This window comes from Eublepharis macularius, chromosome 6 (assembly GCF_028583425.1).
Source record: "Eublepharis macularius isolate TG4126 chromosome 6, MPM_Emac_v1.0, whole genome shotgun sequence".
NCBI lineage: Eukaryota > Metazoa > Chordata > Lepidosauria > Squamata > Eublepharidae > Eublepharis > Eublepharis macularius.
In genome coordinates this window covers 60,806,590-60,823,260 of record NC_072795.1, presented here as the reverse complement: position 1 = coordinate 60,823,260, position 16,671 = coordinate 60,806,590, and the positions used below count along the sequence as shown (strand labels likewise).

General features: G+C 45.2%; 1 protein-coding gene across 2 annotated transcripts in view; it reads right to left on the bottom strand.

Moving 5' to 3' along the window:
• Window positions 1-16,671, bottom strand: part of INPP5D (inositol polyphosphate-5-phosphatase D) — a 112,295-nt gene that overhangs the window by 37,100 nt on the left and 58,524 nt on the right. For both annotated transcript variants that reach the window (XM_054983732.1, XM_054983734.1), the window contains exons 11-18: window positions 15,817-15,919; window positions 14,468-14,664; window positions 13,824-13,941; window positions 12,310-12,406; window positions 8,915-9,053; window positions 1,148-1,256; window positions 676-764; window positions 405-486 (exon numbers count right to left, since the gene is read on the bottom strand). In XM_054983732.1, the coding sequence (XP_054839707.1) occupies window positions 405-486; window positions 676-764; window positions 1,148-1,256; window positions 8,915-9,053; window positions 12,310-12,406; window positions 13,824-13,941; window positions 14,468-14,664; window positions 15,817-15,919 (934 nt within the window). The remainder of the gene's footprint in view (window positions 1-404; window positions 487-675; window positions 765-1,147; window positions 1,257-8,914; window positions 9,054-12,309; window positions 12,407-13,823; window positions 13,942-14,467; window positions 14,665-15,816; window positions 15,920-16,671) is intronic.

Here is a 16,671-nt window from a genome sequence, read left to right as displayed (position 1 = left end):
ACTTTGCCCAGTATTTTCTACTCTGACAGCTCTCAGCTCTCCAGGGTGTCAAGTGGATGTCCTTTGCAAAACAGTTGAGCAACTTTTACTTGGAAAGTATTGAGATTGAACTCAAATCTTCTGTCTGCAAAGCACGCTCTGCCACCGAGCTACAGCCCTTATTAACAAATGAAGACTGTTGCAGAATATTCTGTTTTGAGCTCCACCGCCTCTCTTTTTACCAGTTAGGCACTGCTAAGAATCATAATATTGCCCAGACCTTTCAGACCATCCTGCTCCAAATATAATGGTTTATGTATCCGTTATTGAGAACTTGGCAGTGAAAGGAGGTTCTACAGATTCTGCTTTGAATCATTTCCGTACAAACCAGCTTTACTGCTATTTTCAATCTCTTATCTACCCACCATAAGACTGACACACCACATGCACCAGGGGATATGATTTCCAAAGCACTCGATCACACCAGGATGGCAAATTGTATTTCATCTGCAAACAAAAAGAGAATCAACATCAAGAATGCATTTCTTCATTAGACGGAAGATCTCTGTTGTCAAGGAAGTCCTCAGCTTGCTCCCAGTTATATTTCCTCTGCTGTATTATCCCCCCGCCCCTGAAAAATGGTCTGGCAAGAGAATCTATTTGAAACATTGCAATAGGTCAGAACATATGTTATACTCCTGTCGTTTTCTGCTTGGTGTAGACATAATTTTCCCTGGTGTTCCTTTCAAAGCGATAGGTTGGAGCAAAAGTTATTTCTTCCTCATCTGAAACAGAAAGGTGGCTTGTTATTATTTTTTTATCACTGATACCTTAAAATCTAGAGCTGATAGTATACATAGAACAGTCATCACATTCTTAGCTGCTCCACATTGCAAACACTATTTCGTTAGCTGCCAGTGTGCACTCTTACCAGAGGGCTGAACAATTTCTGTTATGCCACTGCAGCCACATAGAATAATTTCCGTTATGCCACACACAAAAATGGTTTACCACTCAGAGACAGCTGCTTTACAGAGCAATTTAAAGCAACCATAAATTATGCATCAGCTCTCAGCTATCACTCCATTTCAAGAGTGTTTTTCAATGGCCACACAAAGGAGGAAAGGGGAAGGGAGTAGAAAGAGCTGACTGCAGAGTTATATCTTACCAAACTGTAGGAACACTTTTTGATCCCTCTTCTCCATGAGGAGCTGGTCACAACACAGCAACTCCGCGTACTGCTGCTGTTTGATCTTTTGGACGATATTCTCTGCTTCCTAAGAACAGGGGAATGTCATAATGGTAGATGTCCCACTCTCTTTTCTCCTCCCCCATTACTAAACAGCAATCTAGCATTTGTGGCTATGAAAATCTGTTCTTAGCTCCAAACACTTCTCACCTTTGTTGCAAACGTGTTAGACTTAGTTATTACACCAGAATATGACGATAGCAATATCACAACAAAATACAGAACCCATCATGATCAGGTGTTAAGTCTTTTGCAGTGCAATCCTATGCAGAGTCATGCCAGTCTAAGCCAATTGTAATAAATGAGTTTAGACTAGAGTAGGTCTGCAATGGATCAACCCATTAGAAAGTTTCCCCCTTTCTCTTCTCCTAAAGAACAACCCCCCTACAAATGTATTTGCACTAATTCCACTGTTCTTTTGTTGTCTTTTTTGCATCCTGCACCAGTTTCCACTGCTCTCCAACCATTTGCTTTTGAGTTTCCAGTTCCATATATCCTTAATCATCCTAAACTTCTTTTTGCAACCACTCCCAAGAACAATACTTTCCTTTACACTCAACTAGCTTGATGCCTGTGCTTCACTACAGTATTTAACTACTTTAAATCCAGTTATAATATTTATGGGTATGTAACATTTTTTGGTTTGGGGTGTGTGTGTTTGAGTTGGTTTTGTAGTATAATAGCATAGTATCTGAGCTTCACAAAAGTGCTTGAATAAAGCGAAGCATGTTGATGCCTAAAACTGATGAAGTGAATTTCAAAATGTAACATTTATTGAAGAGATTTTTAAAAGGAAAAGATTGTAGTGCAAGAAATAAAGTGAAAAATACATACAACCTTTTTTTTTCTACTGAAGGACCTCCTTGTAGACCACGTCGGTGGTTTTCCCCTCAGGTGCTAGGATTACCAGTTTGCTGGGTGAGCTCACTCTGGAGCAGGCCACATAGAACTGCCCATCTGAGAAGCAGTCCTCCCTCAAGTCAATTCCTGCCACCTTCAGTGTCTGGCCCTGGGACTTGTTGATCAGCATAGCAAAGCAGGTCTTGAGGGGGAACGGCACTCTCTTGAATTTGAAGGGGTTCTCTGATAGTATGAGTGGTATGCATGGTATGAATACTGACTCCCTCCACCCCCAAGCACTGCCGGGGAACAATGTGGCCTCGACGTTCCTGTGGAGGGCTTTCACTCACAGTCTAGTGCCATTTGCAGAATTTGGGTAGATTGAGGTTCCGGAGCAGCATCACTGGAGTCCCCACTTTGAGGAGAAGCTTGTGGGCTGGGAAGCCAGGAGGGTTCAGCGTGTTGAGGAACTCCATGGGGTAGTGGACCGCGTCATCCATTTGCACCACTGAGTCCACAGGTCTGTACTCCATTTCTGCCCATTCGAGGCAGTTAATTTGTGTTTCATTAATGATGGCAGCCTTGTCGTTCTTGGGGGACAGAACGGCATGCTTGCACAGCCAGTCCATGGACGTTTCTGTGATAGTGGCAATATCAGGGCATATCTTGGCTGTCAGGTCTGCTAGGGTCATCACTACTGTGCCCAGGCCTGCAGGGATGGTCACCTTTCCCTCGGACTCAGGACTTGCTGGTACTTGGCCACTGCTTCTCAGTGCACTGCAAGAGTACGATGTGCATATTTCTTTGCCGCATCTCTATGTCGCTTCCTCCGTTTAGCATCGGTATATCTTGCACAACATTTGCTAGGAGGCTTCTTGGGGGAGGTAAGAGGTGATGGCCTTAAGCTAAAATCATGCATACTTTATCACCATACCAATGATATGGTATGATGCCATAGAGTTCACACTACAGAGCAGCCATTTCTCCAGGGGAACTGGTCTCGGTTGCTGGAGATCAGTTGTAATTCTGGGAGATCTCAAGCTACCACCTGGAGGCTGGCAACCCTATGTGGTGGGCACTTTGGCAAGTTCATGTGAGAGACTCACATCAAAATGGTCCCTAGAAAGGTTATGCAGCATCTCCCCATGAACATTTAAAAATTCAGTTGCCATACTGCTTTTTATATAAAATCCCTGTTCAGGAGTCTTGTACCGTCTTTCTTCAACTGTCTGCAGTTTCCTTGACCTGGGCCGATTCCAGACGGCCCTCCGCATCGCGAAACGTCGTGCGTCGTCACACAGAAAACGCGAAATAATGCGTTTTCTCACGCGAGTTTTGCACAACGTCGCGCAAAACGCACGCGAAAAAATGCGATATTTTGCGTTTTCTGCGCGACGACGTGCGACATTTCGCGATGCGAAGGGCCGTCTGGAATCGGCCCTGATTTTTACCTCAGAACACAGAGTTCCACAGCTGACCAGTCAGAGAGAGGGAGTGCAAGCAGGCAGGCTCCACAGTAGGGTTGCCAGGTCCAGGTTGGGAAATTCCTGGAGATTTTGGGGTTGGAGCCTGGAGTTGAGTTTGGGGAGGGGAGGGGACTCAGAATGGTATAATACCATAGAGTCCACTCTCCAAAGCAGCCATTTTCTTCAGGGGAACTGATCTCTGTCACCTGGAGATCAGTTGTAATGCTGGGAGATCTTCAGCCACCTCCTGGAGGCTGGCAACCCTATACCATAGGGAGATTGGCAACCTTAGTGAACTTTTAGGGGAAGTCTGGGAGGTGCATTTTACCTCAGGACACATTAGCAACTGTTTAGAATGTTGGGCTGAGCCCCAATCAGGCTGCATATGCAAATGACCTTGAAAGGCTGGTCCAGTCAGGGAAGAGCGGCTGAGCTGGCAGTTGGGAGTGGGGTGGGGGAGCAGGCTGCAGCCTGCCAGCCACACAGGGAAGCTGTATCCCTATGGGAAAACATTTTACCCCTTTTTACCACCTTAGGGGGCAAATTTCTTAAAATCCCTTCTTAGTGAGCCTCTACATCACAAAAGGAACGTTCTCCCCAAATTTCACATTTCTAGGTCCAGTGGTTTGGGCTGTGCATTGATGAGTCAGTCAGGATACTTATCTTTATATAGATAGACTAGCTTGATGCCCATGCTTCGCTACAGTATTTAACTACTTTAAATCCAATTATAATATTTATGGGTATGTAACATTTTTTGGTTGGGGGACGGGTTTGAGTTGGTTTTGTAGTATAATAGCATAGTACCTGAGCTTCACAAAAGCATTTGAATAAAGCAAAGTGTGTTGATGCCTAAAACTGATGAAGTGAATTTCGAAATGTAACATTTATTGAAGAGATTTTTAAAAGAAAAAGATTGTAGTGCAAGAAATAAAGTGAAAAATATGTACAACCTTTTTTTTCTACTGAAGGACCTCTTTGTAGACCTCATTGGTGGTTTTCCCCCACTTCGAATCCCCCACTTTGAGGAGAAGCTTGTGGGCTTAGAAGCCAGGAGGGTTGAGCATCTTGAGGAACTCCACAGGGTAGTGGACCGCATCATCCATTTGCACCACCGAGTCCACAGATCTGTACTCCATTTCTGCCCTTTCAAGGGAGTTGTGTTTCATTAATGATGGCAGCCTTGTCTTTTTTGGAGGTCAGAGTGTCACGCTTGCACATCCTGTCCATGGACTTCTTTGTGATAGTGATGATATCAGGGTATATCGTGGCTGTTAGGTCTGCTAGGGTCGTCACTACTGTGCCCAGGCCTGAAGGGATGATCACCTGCCATACTGACTTTTATATAAAATCTCTTTTCAGAGTCTTGTACTGTTTTTCTTCAACTGTCTCCAAAGCAGCCATTTTCTCCAGGGGAACTGATCTCTGTCACCTGGAGATCAGTTGTAATTCTGGGATATCTCCAGCCACCACCTGGAGGCTGGCAACCCTACACCACAGGGAGATTGGCAACCCTAGTGAACTTTTAGGATTGGAAGGTGCATTTTACCTCAGGACACATTCACTGACTCCCTTAACAACTGTTTAGAATGTTGGCCCTATATGCAAATGACCTTGAAAGCTAGCCCAATCAGGGCAGAGTGGCTGAGTTGGCAGTTGGTAGGGGAGGAGAAGCCTGCCAGCCACACAGGGAAGCTGTATCCCTATGGGAAAACACATTTGACCCCTTTTTATCTCCTTAGAGGGTGAATTTCTTAAAATCCCTTCTTAGTGAGCCCCTACACCACAAAAGGAACAGCCTGCCCAAATTTCACATTTCTAGGTCCAGTGGTTTGGGCTGGGTGTTGGTGAGGACACTTGTCTTTATATAGATAGATAGATTGCTCCAAGTTCTTCAGCAGTAGCAGCCACTGCCGCCGCCATAGCCTTATCTTCACCAGAAAGGCAGAGAAAATGCAAGTATATCTGTGTCTCCACGGATATGCCCTTCTGTTCTGCAAACACTTCTTTATTCTAATTATTGTTAGAGAATGAGAGGCTGTATGTACCTTTGCTCCTTTGAATGATGGCAAACTCCCCTCTTTAAAAAAAAACTTTAAGGAAGGCTGTTTTTCCTGGAGCAAGGCTGCACCTCAAACTCCCACCTTAGAGGTACTGAGGGCAAATTCATGTGCTATTGCTGGATTAGGGCTAGTACAGCCTATGGCTAGGTAAAAACAGTATGCCATTTATTTAGTAATACTGTGCTTTTCTCCCAATGGAGACCCAAAGGTGTTTACAACTCTGTTCTTCCCTCCTCAATTTTATCCTCACAACAACCACCCTATGAGCTTTGTTAGGCTGACAGGGAATGACAGGCCTAAGGTCATCCAATGAGTTTGATGGTAGAGTTGGGATTTGAACCTAGGTCTCTCTGATATTTGTTGGATGCTTTAGCCATTATATCATACTGATATACTGGGAGGATCCATTATGGTCCGAGGGTCTGCGGTTTCATCAGCGGGTCCATGGATGGGCACCCTGCAAAGTTGTGCTTGCAGCCCGTGGGCTGGCTAGGGCTTCCAGCTCCTCTTTTCTCAGGCCTCAGATGTGACAGAATGGTCACATGCCCTCTCTTTCCCTTGATGGGTGGCCGCCCTTACTTCAGGGACAGCCCTCCCGTCCTCTCTCCTCCCTGGCCAGGAGCTACTAAGGCCTTTTTATATCTTCCCCCTAATGGACGCTCCTCCCCACTCCCCAATTGCCAGCACCCCAGGTGAGGCCAATCACCTGCGCAAGCGCAGGTCCCAGCACTTGGCCCCACCTCCGTCCAGGTGTGTTCTCCTGAGTGGGTCCCTTGGCCAGGCCTTCCTTTGGGCCCTCCCCCCATTCTGGCCCCAGCCCTCTACTGGGTGCCTGCTTAGTGGGCAGGCCCTTGAACCTATCCCCTGCCAGGCAGGGGTGTGGGCTCTGCCCTCGCTGCCCAGGCCCCAGCATCTGCCGGGGGGACCCCGCCCCTTTGCACTGGCCGGGTAGGCCTCACTGCCCACGGCCGCCCTGCGCCAGCTTTTCGGGTGTTTCTCCCTTCACTGGCTTTCTCGGCGCCTTTCCGATGGGGCCCGGCAGAGGCCTGTTCCCAGGCAGCCGTCGTGTCTCTCGGGTGCCCTCGTCTGCCCTCTTTGCCGCCATGCCGTGGGCCTGGGTTCCGCTGTTCCACCGCCAAGGCCCTTCATAGGCAACCATCTCTGGGCTGGTCAGCTGCTCACTCTCCCTGGCTGCCGGCGTCTCCCGTGGTTCCCTTCCACCGGGCTGCTGCAGGGCTCCCTGCTGGTGAGTGGGGCTGTTGTCATGGGGTTCCTGGGCAGGTCGTAGGGGTGCTGTGGGTGCTGTGGGGGAGTCCAGGCTGCCCCCAAGAGTTGGGGAGCTGTCCCCGGACACCCCCCCTTGAGACGGTTGTTATGTGATTGTTGGCCTCGTGCATCCATGACATAAAGTCAGCATTCACGTTGTGCTTGCCCGGCCAATGTCTCACCACAAAACTGAAAGGTAAGAGAGACAAATACCATCTAAGCACCCTTGCATTGTGGTCTTTCATGTGGGACATCCATAGCAGCATGGCATGATCCGTTACCAACGTAAACAGGTTCTTGGTGAGATAATATTGAAGAGCCCCAATGGCCCATTTAACGGCTAGGGCTTCCTTCTCTACTGTGGCATATTTGCGCTCAGCCTCCTGAAGCTTGTGGCTTATGAAGAGGATGGGTTGTTCCTGCCCATCAACGAGTTGAGAAAGTACGGCCCCTAGGCCAGTGTCAGATTCATCTGTTTGGACGATGAAGGGCTTATCGAAGTCTGGGTTTCTCAACACTGGCGCCCGTGACAGTGCATTGCATAGGGTGCGGAAAGCCCCCTCGCTGGCCAGGGACCAGGTGATCTTGTTGGGCCAATCTTTCTTGAGGAGGTCTGTCAGCGGGCTGGCCAGGGTTGTGAAATCCTTTACAAATTTGTCGAAGTACCCTACCAGCCTGAGAAAGCGTCTCAGCTGTTTTTTGTTGCTGGGGTGTGGGCACTACTCCAAGGTCACTACCATCTCGGGTAGCGGCCGTTATTGCTCCCGGCCAACAAGGAACCCCAGGTATTTTATTTCTCGAAAACCCAGGCGGCTTTTCCTGGGGTTGGCTCAGAGACCAGCTGCCTCCAAGGCCTGCAGGACCTTCCGCAGATGTTGTAGATGCATGAGCCAATCAGCGCTGAAGTTAAGGATATCGTCTATGTAAGCAGCTGTGAAGCTTTGGCACTGAGCCAGAGCCGTGTGGTTGTGGTAGCTCCATGTAGGCCAAAGAGCATTGTCTTGAATTGGAACAAGCCTTGAGGTGTGGCAAAGGCCATTTTCTCCTTGTCCTCCGGCACCATCAGCACTTGCCAGTAGTCCTTGGTAAGGTCCAATGCTGACAGATATTTCGCCGTTCCTAGTTGGTCGATGAAAATCTCAGCACAAGGCATGGGATAGGCGTTAAATTGTGCAATATGATTGACCTCCCAAAAATCCACACAGAACCTGACAGAGCCATCGTGCTTTGGGACTAGGACTATCGGGCTCCGCCAGGTGCTATGGGAAGGCTCAACGACCCCCATGGCGAGCATATCTGTCACTTCTTTGGCAACTGCCTCACATTGTTTCCATGGCAGGGGCCACCAGGGGGTCCGTACAACTTGGCTGGCGGGGGTCAGGATGGCGTGAGCCACCAGGGACGTCTGGCCAGGGACCCGAGAGAAGCTGGCTGCCGGCATCTCCTGTGCTTCCCTTCCACCGGGCTGCCAAGGGGCTCCCTGCTGGTGAGTGGGGCTGTTGCCACGGGGTTCCGGGGCCGGTTGTGGGGGTGCTGTGGGGGAGTCCGGGCTGCCCCCCAAGAGTCAGGGGAGCCGTCCCTGGACCAACAGCTCAGTAATCAACATTCTTCAGAGAATGTTCATTCTGAAAGTATAAGCAATCTGTTCTTAGTCTGCATTCACAACTTGTATGGATGGATATTTTGCTTCATCCCTGAGGAATTGTGATAAAGGCTTGTTGCTGAACCTTGATCTCTCAAATCACCCAGCTTTCTTTGTCACTTTGGGCAGCCCTATCTCATTGCTATACTTGCTTTATGAGGTATGGCAAAGGCAGCTCTGTATCAGAATGATCCTGGTTCAAATCTTGCCTCAGCCATGAACTCAACAAGATATCAGTAGCCTCTCAGCCTCCGCCCCTCCATTTGCAAAACAAAAGATGATACTGGCATGATTCCAAAGGTTGTTGTAAGGATTACCAAAACAATGTATGTGATGCACTCCAAACCTTTAAAGAAGTTCTGTATAAATACTATTATTGATTATTAAGGATGCAAAAAGGTCCTCTAACCATTGGAGGCAATTCTAAGCGGTAGTTGAGGTCTCCCAGCCAGAAGAGATGAGTAAAGCGGTGCGTGATGTTAAATGGACTCAACTTCTTATCTCCCAGTTGCAGAAAGCGTAGAATACTTGTATAGTTCTGGTTTCGCCTAAAAATAAAAAGGATGTTCAATATGCTGTTTTATTGTAATTTTTCACCAGTGGCTGCAAAGACCTAGAGCCAGTGTATGTGTGAGGTGGGATGGATGGAATTAGGTCAGGTAAGAAATGATCCTTCCCTGTCTCTGATCTAGCTGCAGCCCTAGCCTCACAAAGGTGATATATAAACCTATGATGGTTTCTGCAGTGACTTAGCTCTATTTAACCCAACATTGGTAGCTTGGGAACTGTAAATAAATGACAAAAAATAAAAGACTGGCTGAGGGACAAAACGGCCTACTCTTTTTTTCCTAATCCATAAGGACAACTACTTCCTTGATCTAACCATATACAAATCAACAGCCCGATGAAATTATGACTAGACCAGATGGCAGGCAGCTTCTGGTATAGTCACTTACACCCTGAAGGAAAATAAAAGAAAATAACTGGCAAGAAGTACACATTGCTAAACAAAATCTATACAGAAAAAAAAGCATTTTTGAAATGCCAAGGAGTAAAGGGAGTTTTGTGCTGTTTTAAATTTTTTTTACATGATTACTTGAATATTTCTACAACTAGATAAATGAATGTGTGTGTGTGTTTATATAAAGGTAAACTTTAAAACTGCTATTGACGTGTCTGTGTCAAATTCAGTACGAGTACTCTATAACAGCTGCCCTCAAGATCTGTATATAATCAATCAATCGCAGTAGTGCTAATTGTGGAACTAGAATGAATCCACATGGTGAAGATGCAGAGGCATGTACCTTGGAATCAGAGAGTGGCTATGGACGACAGGTTTCTTCTGCATGGGCATGTACTGGTTTTTAACATGCCCCCTGCAGTCACATGGCAACTGAGGGGAAACTGCTTCTTATAAAAAAGGGGAGTTAAAAGAGGCTCAGAACAGCATCACAGGGGGAGGAAAGGCTCTCACCCTCCCCCAATGCCATTTTCTTGCATGAAAACCACATGTGAGGGAAGTTATTTTGCTGATTTTGCAACACAACATAGAAAACCTGTGCACAGATTTTTCCTTGTGGAGCAGCAAAGTTGGCAAAATAACCCATCCAAGTGCACAGGAAAACGGCTTGGGGGAAAGGTAGTACTCCTCATCACAGTGCCAGTCTGAGCTTGTTTGAGCTCTCCTTTTTTTTTTAAAGCAAGTTCCCCTGAGCTGCCATGTACCTGTGCAGAGTGCCTTAAAATGAGCGCACGGCCATACAAAAACGTATCACCTAGAGCCACCCAGAGCTTCCACAGAGAACTGGGGGGGGGGGGCTTTAAAAATGGTAACTGCAATAGTACTATAGCAGCTGAAAAATACCTCCAGCAGTGCAGTGGGGAAAAAGGCTACACGAAGGGTTGAATACAGGATAAAAGATGCCGATACAGGAAGGACCTTTTTGTCCAGGCAGTGTGGTAACATGTTTGGACTGTGTTTTTCCCAAAATGATTAAAGAAAAGCAGGTTTGGGAAAGCAGACGAATGGAGCACTATTAGAGCATGATGTTGTATGCATGCCCCCTCTCCCACAGCACTCCAGTTTGGAAGCCAAAGCAGAGAAGAACCTCAGTCTGGAAGCAACACTAGTTTTGTAACCCATATGCACTCCTAATACAGCTAACATTTGTAAACACGCACACGCACGCGCACACACTGAATGTTTGCCCCTTGAGCTATGACAAATCTGTAATATTGTTTCAAAGTATCCGAAAAGTTACCAGCGCTACACAACCCAACTGTCTTGGAACAGCAAGACAGCCCTGGATCATTGCCTGACTGGGTGAAAAGTGGCAACCACAAATATACTACGCAAATGTGTATCTGCACATTTGTGTTTGCTTGTATATTCTGCTTGGAATACATGGTGCTGTACCACATGATGGCAAAAGAGAAATAATCAGGAATTTTATCTGTATTTAGAGATGCTACATTAAATTTTGGCCATGGGGAAAATGGTTGTCACACATGCAATACGAAAGAACAACGCAGTGCCCAGGAGAGACCATCTTGATCATGCATGGGGGACAGAAGCAAGACCCTGCAGTATGTGTTGCCATGGGAATTCTTAGCTGCTGTAGAAAACTAACTTGGGGGGAAAGAAAAGAACAGTAATTTTACACAGCTCTTGTTTCCTCTGTTTTACACTGGCATCTGCATGTGATTTCTGTTTCTGAAGTCCTCAGGAAAGAGAAGATTATAAATATAACAAATAAGCAAACAAATCATACAATAAACAGATAAAGCTCCTCCACTATCGTTCTCCTGGAATGTTAGTTACTGAACAATGGCAACAAAAAAATCTCAGCTATTCTGTTTTTAAAATTCAGAGATTTTATAATGGTAGCAGCCAATGCCTCAAGCTGCCAAAGTAAGGGGTGCAGAAAGATGCAGTGTGCCAGAAAGTAGAAAGATGCTGTGTACCAGTTCTAGTATTCCATCTCTCTTGACCAGGGCTTTTTTTCTGGGAAAAGAGGTGGTGGAACTCAGTGGGTTGCCCTCGGAGAAAATGGTCACATGGCTGGTGGCCCCGCCCCCTGATCTCCAGACAGACGGGAGTTTAGATCGCCCTCCACGTCACTTGGCGGTGCAGAGGGCAATCTAAACTTCCCTCTGTCTGGAGATCAGGGGGCGGGGCCACCAGCCATGTGACCATTTTCAAAAGGTTCTGGAACTCCGTTCCCCCACGTTCCCCCTGAAAAAAGCCCTGCTCTTGACCAATAGCCTAAGGCAACTGTAAGGTCCTTGTACCCCCAGGCCAGTCTTTGACATCTTTGCTTACATCATAGAGTGGACTGCAACCTTGCAACAACACCAGTTGGGCCACATGAATGGTTTTTTGAATATGTTCTATGTGCTCCATTATCCACAGAGGCTTCCTAAGAATGCAGCTCAGCTTAGCTTCCATTTTCAGATGACCAGATGGCCCTTATGTGCATCCCACAGTGCTTCCAAAGTCTCCTGTGTGCAGCGCTCCCATTCTTGCTGACATAAACCCCACCAGAAAGAGCAAAGAAAGAAAAATCCTTGGAAGCTGCCATGGACAGGCAGGAATAGCTGTAACGATGCTTCTTTGAGTAAGATGCCTACACTCTGAGTACACCTTCCTGTCCATGTTACCATTTACTGATGTCATAAGCCTTCCCCTCTAGAAAGGCCAAGATCAGTCATCATCAGACATGGAGGTATGCTGAGAAAGAGGTTCCTATCAGCAACAAGACAACTCTGTATCAAGGTCCTCAGAAAGGTAATGATTACCCTTACCTGTGTTTCTTTTCACTTCCTGAAGTCAAATGACTGTTTACAAAACCAAAGGAGGTTCCATTAAACATGAACGACACTCCCACAGCTCCTTTGTTGCCTGATTGGTGGGGAGTGGGGAGGTGGGGGGAACAAAACAAAAAGATAGCAAGAAATCAATCTACCCCCAGGTAAAGATAATAAAGAACAAAACATTTCTCAAGTGGCATGGAAGATGCCGAGGAGAGAGATTCAGAATAGGGGCAATTAACATATGTAATGCAGAATACTATGGAAGATTTTCTTCAAGAAGCTTAGAAAGAAAAAGTGAAAGCTAAATTTCCCTTTGCTATCCTTCCTAGTTCTGCAATCTACTTCCCTGAATAAAACTGTAATGTTAGAAGGATTTTATATTTGTCTTTTTGCAAGGATCTTGTCCATTCCTGGATTCCCATCAATCTGATATGACCAGAACTGCAAAAATATAATGACAGTATTATTGACTGGAATGATTTATATGAGCAAAAACTGTAGCACTGAGAGCAGATATATCAACTTGAAAACACGCTCTCTGACAAATGCTAACTGTTACATCAGCTCTTATAGATCATAGCTCAAGGATACAGACCCCATCACATTAGTAATTCTGTTGACAGAGGTGAAGAGCAGTTATTTTCAGTAGCAGTCATGAAAAGAGAGAATCCTTGAGAGAATCTCTCAGATTCCACTTCAGTGAATGTATTCTACACAATAAAATCCCTGAACATTTCATTAAGATTCAGTTAAATAGTTAAAACCACAACAGATAACAAACCTCCAGTTTTCTACTAACCTTTCTGTTTCATCTTTAGCTGCAAAGAAGTTAGGTCTGGGGTCCTCACCCTTTGTAACATGCAGACAAGAGCTACGTGTTTGTCTCAGTTCCAGCATGTGCAGTGCCTGATTTGGATGGGAACCATGTCCTGCATGGAATAAGGGCATCACCCCCCCACCACCACCACATGCCACTTGTGTGACCTGAGGTGGTGCTATTGCCCCCTGGGGAACCTTACATATAACCCAGGGGACACATGGGTTTTGGCATGGGCCAAATAGTGCCCCTCTGACCTTTTAAAGTCAGGAAAATGGGGGGGGGGAGGCTTTCTCTATGTGCACTCTTTCTCTATGTGCACCATGGTCCCAATCCAAATCAGGCACCACATATCATGCAGGAATTGCGGATAACCTGCAACTTACATTTGACTGTTACACAGGGTGGGGACTTGGTGTCCAAACACAACCTGTGCATTCTCTGTAATGTGAATTGGCCCTTAAATTAACTTCAAGGGATGTTGAAGGGTGTAATTCTACTTAGCACTGCACTAAGAGCTTGCTAAATAAGTCCAAACAGAACATTGTTCAAAAGATGTTCGGGCTCCTGTGAATCTCCACAGAGAGGGAGGTCTGTAGTTGTGGTCTCTGAGGATGCTTCTCTGCTTCTGTCATCCCAGGAGACCATGATGGGACCATTTGTTAGGTATGTTTGGTCCAAACCTTACCCAATCTGTTTGCAATTCCTGTCTTCACATTGTCTATGCAGAGGTGGCTTATGCGATTCTCATGTTCAGGCTTGGCGAGGACAACAATCCTGATGTTCCAGAGGGTATGGATTGCTATCTGATCAGGAAACAGGAAATCAGCTGTCATGTAGATCCATATGGCTGAGTTATATAGCCTAGATAATGATATATGTATTGTAACAAGTATTGAATTGATCCTATATGTAATCCACAATATGCCTCTAGTTTTAAATGTTCTTATCCGTAGAACTTTACTGATATTTGTGTACATAAACAAGCTACTGAATGGAAACTATGTGTGCACAGGATTTTTCCTGTCCTTCTATGAGCCATACACACTAATAAGTGGAACCAAGTTGATCCATGTGAAGAACTGTGTGTCTCCATGATACTAAAACAGCATTTTACATATTTAAAAAGACTGAGGGTTTCATCAACCTATTCATTGTAAATTACTACTGGTATAAGAAGTTGTCTACACCAACTGTACATAATACCATACCATAATACCATACCATAATGGTATGGAACATATCTTGCCAAAACAACATCCACATCTTCTTTCTTAAGAAATGTCTGTATTTGCTTTGAGCTTTAAGCATCAGGAGAAAAAAAATCCTTACCACTTTAAAGCTGATGCTGGTAATCTCTTGCAAGGATTGTCTTAGGATATCTTGCCATTCTCTGTCTCCCAGGCAGTCCTCCTGTGTGCCAATTACATAGATGTCATGTGGAATATAGTCAGCTGTGTCATCACGGGTCTTCCCCTCCCCTTTGGAGAGAAACCAGGAGCTGATCTTCTTTGGTGGAGGAGCATCACCTGGATTGGCAAATCCAAAACCAAAACTAACTCATCAACTTTTACACCAACCTTGAAGATGCTGGCTTCAAATGGGCCGGCATGTTCAGAATCCTAGATGCGAGTGGTCAAGAGTTACTGATAATCTGCCCACATTTAACTTATTGAAAAACAGAAATCCAACAGGCAGGTTTCCTGACAGACGCTCCTATGCCTTTAACAGATGCAAGTGGGGCAACTTTTACATAATGGAGAAACATGAAGCTGAATTTTCAATCACACAGCTTTTAAAACACAAAACATTTCCAGGAAAGGAATCAAAATCCTAGATGAATCTGCCTATCTGATGATTCCCTTGGGAGTGAGCCAAAGGGCAAGAGCCAAAGAGCTTGCAGCCTGGCATCTCTGTTAGCCAGCCCAGTGAATCAGGACTCACTCCAGATGTAGTTCTTTCTTTCTTACATTTATTTGAATTATATTGTATAAATTGGTTGTGTTGTATTTTAGAAATTTCCATAAGCCACTTCAGATCCCTTTGGAGGTACATACAGCAAAGAAATGACCTAATAATAAATAAAATCTCTTCATAATGATGGAGGCATTATGCACACATTAATAACAACAACAAAAACAACATTCAACTTACATACTGCCCTTCAGGACAACTTAACATCCACTCAGAGCAGTTTACAAAGTATGTTATTATTATCCCCACAACAATCACCCTGTGGGGTGAGAGAGCTCTAGAGAGCTGTTACTGACCCAAGGTCACCCAGCTGGCTTCAAGTGGAGGAGGGGGGAATCAAACCCAGTTCTCCAGATTAGAGTCCTGTCGCTCTTAACCACTACACCAAACTGGCTCACATGAATCTTCAACTTCATGTAAAGCTGTATAGCAATGATACGGTTAGAGGGCAGCAGTGCAAATGGGCTATAATGCCTTTGAAATTTTGAACCAGAGGTATGTTCCTCTTTCTCTTTTGCTGTAAAAAACCCCCATTGCGTTGGATCTAGAATAAATTTTCCACTAATGTAAGGGGTGTGGTGATTTCCACTGTTCCACTGATGGAAATGACTTGTATGAGCAGAAATTTTAGTCTGGATCCAATCCATTGTGACCAAAGTTGCAGAAATTGGAACAGTAAGCCTTGGACACACTATGGAAATTGATACCCATGTTCCAGGTCCCAATGAAGATGGTGATCATGTCAGGCTCTGGTTGTTCAGAATGTTTATTCTTCATTTGCTGCAGAAGCTGGCAGAACCCTTCTCTTTTCTGAAAACAGAGGAGCAAACAAAAGGAAATGAAGGAGCTAATAAGCAAATGTCTTTGGTCCGGGGTCCCTTGCCTTGTTAGGTAGAGGCTGGTGGGAAATAGTTTCCTCATGGCAGCATGCTATGCAACAAGGATGGGAAATACTGCTGTGGAACCTCTCCATATAAGCCAGTCAAACCATGGTGGAGGCTTTCAAATGCTAGAGAAGCATTTCTGGCAGTTTCCTTTCTTCATTTGTTTAACATTTGAATTTTCTGTTTATCCTGAAGCTAGTGAATAGGCTAAATATGGGAACATTTAGGTACAGATCAGCTGTAGTCCTTCCCCTGCAGATAGTTACTTTAGATGCCAAGAATGAAGGTTGTTGAAAAATTCTTTGCTAGATGGCTCCAGAGCTGAAGCTTGCCCTTTGCCTTCTTTAATCCATTACAATGAATAACCTGATCTGCCACTTTCCTTGTCCCCGTCATTGCAGACCAACAGAACAAGTACTGTAATTGTGCTATTGTTGTGGTTTTTGTCAAGACTCTCTTGAATTTACAAGATGTTCCCTGAATATATTCCTACTTCATTTTCATAGAGCAGTTGAAAAATCTTTTTAAAAATTATTTAAGTTTGTACAAAAGCACAAACATAGGCCTGATTTAAATGTGACACTGGCAGGTCAGAAGAATTTATCTGTGTGACTTTGCACCATAGCTAGTATCTCATTAAAACTGGGCCCACTATGCATGTAGGCAGCTGTCATACAA